A 7,555-nucleotide genomic window follows, 5' to 3' on the forward strand; every position below is an offset into this window, starting at 1 on the left:
CTTCATTTGGTAAAACCTGCGTATTTTGAAATCTGCCTTTAGGAATACTTAAGTAATTGGTTTCAGTTTCCTCAATTTCAGCTCCTTATGAGCGCAGTCGGAATGAAAATAGGTAAAACAAAGTTTGCTAATTTCAAATCTGGTTGAAATTGACTCTTACCTTCTTGGTTTCCAAAGCGATGGTCGGTGTCCTTCAGGAGCAATGTGTCTTCTTGGGGGTCATTTCAGAAACCAAAACCAAACACAAACAAAGAACAAGTGAACTCTAAATAAATAAATATATATATATATAACATATATATTTATATAACAGTTTAAATAAATATAGAAACTGTGTTTGCTGCAAGTTCTGCTTTTAAAAAGGTACACAGCAGATGTGGGATGGAATTAAATTTGCCACTCCCCCCCTTTGGTTAAATGATTATTCTTTAAATAATTGGTTAATGACAACATACAGTTTATATCTTTTTAAAAAGTATCTTCTGTGTGTGCAAAGTACCATGTCAGTTCTTTAAGATGAGGTGCAAAGAAGAATAAAGATGGTCTCTGCCCTACGTGAATGCAAAATTTAGTAAGAGTTAAAGAGACACGATCAAATAAATTGTCAACCAAGGAAAAGTAACATAAATTCTGAAAGAGGCTGATGAAATGCTATGGGGCCTTAAGGAGATGATGCTTCTGGCTGAGAGTAGGGGGCTGTGAGCGGTCAGGAAAAAAAAAAGAAAGGAGGGAGAGGAAATGATCCAAATTTAACCTGGATGCTTAAAGCCAGTAGTTAATTCATTTGGAAATAAGAGAAAGGTGTGAATTGTAGGCAAAGCCTCTTTCAGGCGTGTAGGAAAAACACTCCCTTGAATAGTCTACATTCTCCTAGAGAGGATGAAGGTTAGGGAGGGCAGCTGAAAATTCGTCTAGGACTAAAGCATCTCCAGTCTAGCAGTTTATAACCTACGTGACGATCTCTAGGAGCCGTGAGAGTCTGAACATTTTTGACATCAAATCTAATTTAAGCAAACTTCCCATTTATTCCACAGTACTTCTATGGAACCAGGGGACCTGTCATGAAATACCATTTGGGCAGGAAGAGACATTTCAACACTTGGCTTATTATTTCTGTTGCCCTTTCCATCTCTTTCTCTTTTGAGTCTCTGATCATCTCCAGCTATATCCCCTGAAATTCTTACCAAAATTTTCAGGAAAAAATTCAGTGATTACATATTATATTCTGAGTCCTTAGTTTAAAACAAGTAAGACGTGGAGGCAGAATCTGTTTTCTAACCCTGGTTCCATCAAGAAGCTCTTGTAATTTCTTTGAACTTTGGTTTCCTTCTGCTAAACGAGACAGATGGACCAGAATAATCTCCAGGATTTCTCTTAGCCCTGTGAATGCATTACAGGAGGTACTCAGGTGGAGATGATGGCCTGGAATCAGAGTCTCCCAAGCCTGGGGCCCCTCTGATGGATGCAGTGTCAGACGTGACCCAGCCCACCGTCCACAAGGCACGCTGTGCAAGACCAGTCTTGGACACCAGCTAATCATGCCCACGGGGCATCCTAGGATGGATAGAATGCTTGGGAGAGCTTCTTCCTGCAATCATCTCCCAGAAATCCTGACATGGGAAACAATTTTTAAATAACCATAAAAATTTCAAATAATAGTTCAAGGCAATCACAGAAGAGATATCACAAATTAACATGTTTATTTGCTAACCGCGTGGTGTAACACGTACCTAAACAATTAGGAGAGAGGCGGAATGATGCGTCATATTCAGTTTTATTCTGCAGGTTACATACCTTTTGGTCTCCTAATTGCTTACAGTCTTGTCTTTTTCCTCCTTGTAAGAGCTTTTTGAAAGGTAATTATCTATCTTCCCGTATTGTCACCTGTCTTACCCTTAACACCAGACCTTGCGCTTAGTAGGTCTTCAATAACGACTACCGTGTGGCCGTACCTCCTTGACCTGTAACCTGATGAGGTTTAATCACAGCTACACGGAGCAAACAAGGGGGCACTTGTGAGCACTTACCTTGAGATGCTGCGGCGAAGCAGTTTCGAGAGTGTGGCCCCCCAGCTCTCTTTATACTCCCAAATCTGCCAGCCCAGCACTCCAACTTGGCTATATTTGGGGGATCACCATTTACTTGTGAGATGTAAATGCGTCGTAGCCCTGATCTCTCACTCTTGTTAAATTACTTGGATAAATGACCAGCGGAGGCTGCATAATGCCAAGTCAGCTGCGTAGGGATTTTGACGTTGGACACAGATCTTTGAGACTTAGAGAGTCCTAGGGGCTGAGTGCACTGGGGCAGGGTGTGCTAAGAAGGTCAGTGAAGGGCAGAACCACAGGATGAATTGTCAAGCAATGGGCAATCAATAGCACGGACGGTAAGTCCGTGCCATCTCAGCTAGCTAGCATTGATATGGAATGGTGCGTGCCTCTTCTCAGAAGTTTCTGGAAAATTTAAGATCAACCATTTAACACATCCAGTGTTATTTATTTATTTATTGTTAAAAAAAAAATCCAGGCATCTGGGAGGATGATGGAAAGCAGTCATCAGAGTAATTAGTTTTTCGTAGTGGGTTTTTCCCTGTGCTAATTGTTCCTAGATTGTGAAGAATTTTTGTGTTTGCTTTTTAGTTTTTTTTTTTTAATTTTTTTTTTTTTTTTTTTTTAATTTTTTTTTTTCAACGTTTTTTTATTTATTTGTGGGACAGAGAGAGACAGAGCATGAACGGGGGAGGGACAGAGAGAGAGGGAGACACAGAATCGGAAACAGGCTCCAGGCTCCGAGCCATCAGCCCAGAGCCTGACGCGGGGCTCGAACTCACGGACCGTGAGATCGTGACCTGGCTGAAGTCGGACGTTTAACCGACTGCGCCACCCAGGCGCCCCTTTTTTTTTTAATTTTTAAAAAATGTTTTTACTTATTTTTGAAGGAGTGAGAGACAGAGCATGAGCGGGGGAGGAGCAGAGAGAAAGGGAGACACAGAATCTGAAGCAGGCTCCAGGCTCTAAGCTGTCTGCACAGAGCCCGATGTGGGGCTCGAACTCACGAACTGTGAGATCATGACCTGAGCCCAGGTCGGATGCTTAACTGACTGAGGACCCAGGCACCCCTTGCTTTTTAGTTTTTACACCTTCAACTTCATGGCCAGCCTCTCAGGTGTGATTTCCTTAAAAAAAAAATTTTTTTTAATGTTTATTTCTGAGAGAGACAGAGACAGAGAGAGTACAAACGGGAGAGGGGCAAAGAGAGAGGGAGACACAGAATCCGAATCCAAAGCAGGCTCCAGGCTCTGAGCTGTCAGCACAGAGCCTGATGTGGGGCTCAGACTCATGAACCACGAGTTCGTGACCTGAGCCGAACTCGGACACTCAACGGACTGAGCCACCCAGGCATCCCAGGTGTGATTTCTTTTTGTGGTTAGTATGCTTGCCTCTACCTGCCTGAGTTTGTTTTTTCTAATCTGGTATAGACCAGGAAGCAGATTACAAAGTTCGAATCATGCTGAAGTTCAGAGTCAGTAAGTTCCACATGAAATTCTGGAGTTCTGATGACAATACATGGTCTTTGTGACAGCTCTTATGGTTGCTTGGGTTTTCTTTCTTTCTTTCTTTCTTTCTTTCTTTCTTTCTTTCTTTCTTTCTTTCTTTCTTGCTAGAACATAAGTGATATTTGAATGTGTAGAAAATTAGAGCCATTGATGGCAACACAGAATGACTTAAGTCATATATGATCAATGGTGACTCAAGAGTCTCATTCAGTCCTCCAGTGGGTAGTCTGGTACAGGTGGGGCATTGCCACAGGAAAGTTGACGTGTGCATAGAGGAGGAACAGGAACAGGAACAAGATGACACTGTGTGTAGAGGAGGAACAGACAGGAATAAGACTTCCATGTGGTGTTTTCCAAAGTAGATTTGGCAGAATACTGCTTCTGAGGGAAGCTGCAAAATAAATGGCCCAGTGGCGAACTGGAAGAATGGCAAACACTGTTGCCAGCCATCAGAGATTCCCTGAAGATATTAGCACATTAAGGGATCGGAGCCATCTTTTTCAGTAAACAGGAGTAACTTTCGTACCTGTGGATCTGATGGTGCAATCCCATCCTAGTCCCTGTTCCAGAAAACAAGAAGGGAACCAGAAGGCTGTAATCCACATGGAGGTTGTCTCTATTCCTTAGCAGCAGAGAAAGCCAGGAGAAAGCCACAGAGAGCCATCAGCCATAAACACAGCTGCTTTTATTCAAGGGACAGCCTTCTGCGTGTAGCAGATGTTCAGTAGATGTTCCAGCGAATAAATGAATCCAGGGGATCCATGGGGAATCTGTGGAGTGGTAGGAAAGACAATGGAATCAGGCTCAGTTTCACTTAATAGTCGTAGTTTACACTTATTAAGAACTCACCGCATGCCAGGCTTTGTCCATATAGGTTCACTGAAGCTTTGTGATAGTCCCTTCTGTGAGGGGAGCATTAATATCTTTCTAGTGACCTTTTTACAGGCAAGGAAATTGGGCCGCTGGCAGTGGAAGTGAACTTCCCCAGGCCATGTGAAGAGTAAGTGGTGGGAACAAGATTCAAACCTTCTCTGACTCGAGAACCTGTGCCTGTAAGCTTTTACTTCCACAAGCATGTCAGTTTTGGGTGCCTGTTCGGCACGAGGTTCTGTGCTTGCAGGGGGGAATGGGGATGCGAAAGGGGGTCATTGCCTCAAAAGAGCTGATAAAAGACGTGGGGACAGGGCCCCTGGACGGGAAAGGAGAAGCCACTTTTCCAAGGTTCAGCTAAGCATCCAAATGAGTGGGATGGGCCACGGATTAGATGTATGCACAAGGCATTTGAACCCCCTAAAGCATGTTGTATATGCAAAATCTCATCAGAATTGTTACTGGTGATAGTGATACTGCTTTGGAGGAGAGAGAGATCTCTCCAAAGAAGGAAGGAAGGAAGGAAGGAAGGAAGGAAAGAAGGAAGGAAGGAAGGAAGGAAGGAAGGAAGGAAGGAAGTCGGCGGCGGCCGGTGGGGGGGTGCTGCAGAGATAATAATGAACTTTTTGTAGTAGTTTCTAGTTCATCTTGCAGTTTTGTATATTATGTTTGATTTTCTCTACCAGCCTGAGGGGTTTATGTTGTTCATATTCATATTATTATTATTTGTTTAATTTTTTAAACATTTATTTATTTCTGAGAGACAGAGAGACAGGGCACGAGTGGGGGAGGGGCAGAGAGAGAGGGAGACACAGAATCTGAAGCAGGCTCCAGGCTCTGAGCTGTCAGCACAGAGCCCGACATGGGGCTTGAACCCACAAACCATGAAATCATGACCTGAGTTGAAGTCGGACACTTAACCGACTGCGCCACGAGCTTCCAAGGCCCAGTGAAGGAGTTGGGACATTGTTCTGAGATCACTGGGGGATCTTCTGATGTTCTGAGCAGCACAGTGAACATATATATGTAAAGATATTTGATGATGCTTCTAGAACTGATGGTAGGATATAGTGGAGAGGGGAGAACCCAGGGGAGCCCAGAACCATTTAGCAACTATTTAAAAAACCTTGCTGCAAAACTCGCTGAGATGATTACACAGACTCAGAGTCTGCGGGCAGGCAGAGAGTTAGCATTATACCCTGGATGGCCCTACAAACTCAGATCTGTGTGAAAACTCTCCACAGCCCCGGAAGGCTGGCCTTCACAATGGTCGTGCCCTGCTGTCTCTGAGTCCATCCTGCAGATTCAAGGAGAAGAAGATTAATGTGGATCAAACTTTTTCTGCCTCACTGTCCCATTTAGGTATAGCGAGAAGAGAAAATGTTTAAACCTTGGAGATGAAAAGACCTCTATGGGCCATAGGCTTATTGTTTTGAGTCTTAACCCCGCATTGTGTCAGTACATTAAAATCTACTTGTGTTGAATACAAAAATAATCATGGTATGAAATAAGGAGGGCCTTGATTAAGTGAGATAGAATGAGATTTAAAGGGAGAGAGAGGGGTGCCTGGGAGGCTCACTTGATTGAGCGTCTGACCTCGGCTCCGGTCATGATCTCACGGTTTGTGAGTTTGAGCCACACATTGGGCTCCATGCTGACAGCTCAGAGCCTGGAGCCTGCTTTAGGTTCTATGTCTCTGTCTCTTTCTGCCCCTTCCCTGCTCATGCTCTGTCTCTGTCTCTCTCTCTGAAAAGTAAATAAACATTAAAAATAAATAAATAAATAAATAAATAAATAAATAAATAAAAAGAAAGAAAGAAAGAAAGAGAAAACCCAAGGGATACCCTGAAGGTAGCATCCATGGGACTTAGATGGCTTCCAGGTTTGACCGCCTTTCATCTAGCCCTCATTTCAGCCTGGGAACCTAGGGGCATGACCCCAGCCCCAAGGAAGTACAGGACAGAAAGATGAGTTTAGATTTTCAACATATTGAACTTGAGATGACAGGACGGAGGGACAAGTGTTCAAAGTTTAAAGAAGTCAAGGCTGAAGACCATAGGTCTATAGGGAAGGGGACTTTTTGGGGGGAGGGGAGCTGTCACCTGTATGGGGCAACACTTGAACTCATTAAGGAGGTTAAGCTCTCTCAGAAGAAGGCTGCATGTTTAGGAGGTGAGAGGAGGGAACGCAGAGTGGGGAGAAAAGGTCATTCTGCGGGTGGGCAAATACCTGAGTGAAGGTTTCGTTGGAGCCAAAGGGAACCAATGGGTTTGCATTTTACTTCTGCCAGTTAGTGACTGTGGCAAGTCACATCACCCCTTTTACCAACTGTGCTGTTTTCCCTTCAGCTGCAAAAGCATATAGATAATTCTGTTTCTGCCCAAGCAATGTGGACGGTGTGGGGGATCAAACAAAATACTGTCATTTCCATCTTGATCTGGGTGTCTCTGCACGCAGCCTGTTTCTAGCTCATGACAAACACTATGTTTCCACCTGCGTCATCCTTGATATAGACCACAGCAAATAATCCGTCAGCACCAAAAACCCAAGAGAGCAACATGGACTTTATTAAAGATTTTGTGGGGGGAGACGTGGAAGAGGGTTATATTACACTCCCTAGAGTTAAGTATTCAAAGTGTGCATCAGAAATGTCAGGTCTAGGGGCGCCTGGGTGGCTTGGTCAGTTAAGCGTCCGACTTCGGCTCAAGTCATGATCTCACGGTCCGTGAGTTCGAGCCCCGCGTCGGGCTCTGTGCCAACAGCTCAGAGCCTGGAGCCTGTTTCGGATTCTGTGTCTCCCTCTCTCTCTGCCCCTCCCCTGTTCATGCTCTGTCTCTCTCTGTCTCAAAAAGAAATAAACGTTAAAAAAAAAAAATTAAAAAAAAAAAAAGAAAAAAAGAAATGTCAGGTCTACAAACTCCATTTTCCTTCACAAGGATGCTGGTGGTTTATTTCCTTTCCTCCCAGGAGTGTCTCCCCCAACTCTTACGGGTACTCAGCTCTGTTATGGGAGCCCTTCAGCTCTGCCATTCCTATTCAGCTGATTACTCAACAAAATAAGAGTCCTCAAGTAAAGAAGACTACTTTTGGCTTTACTAAGTGGGGTGACCGCCTATTTTTACACTCACA

General features: G+C 43.9%; 1 protein-coding gene across 1 annotated transcript in view; it reads right to left on the minus strand.

Moving 5' to 3' along the window:
• LOC132687117 (myosin-13) overlaps positions 1 to 4,161 on the minus strand; it is a 64,302-nt gene extending 60,141 nt beyond the window's left edge. Inside the window, exons 1-2 of the mRNA XM_078437746.2 lie at positions 4,083 to 4,161; positions 161 to 211 (exon numbers count right to left, since the gene is read on the minus strand). Coding sequence (XP_078293872.2) covers positions 161 to 211; positions 4,083 to 4,108 — 77 coding nt within the window. The 5' untranslated portion in view covers positions 4,109 to 4,161. The remainder of the gene's footprint in view (positions 1 to 160; positions 212 to 4,082) is intronic.
• Positions 4,162 to 7,555: the final 3,394 nt, after the last annotated feature.

This window comes from Panthera onca, chromosome E1 (assembly GCF_046562875.1).
Source record: "Panthera onca isolate mPanOnc1 chromosome E1, mPanOnc1 haplotype 2, whole genome shotgun sequence".
NCBI lineage: Eukaryota > Metazoa > Chordata > Mammalia > Carnivora > Felidae > Panthera > Panthera onca.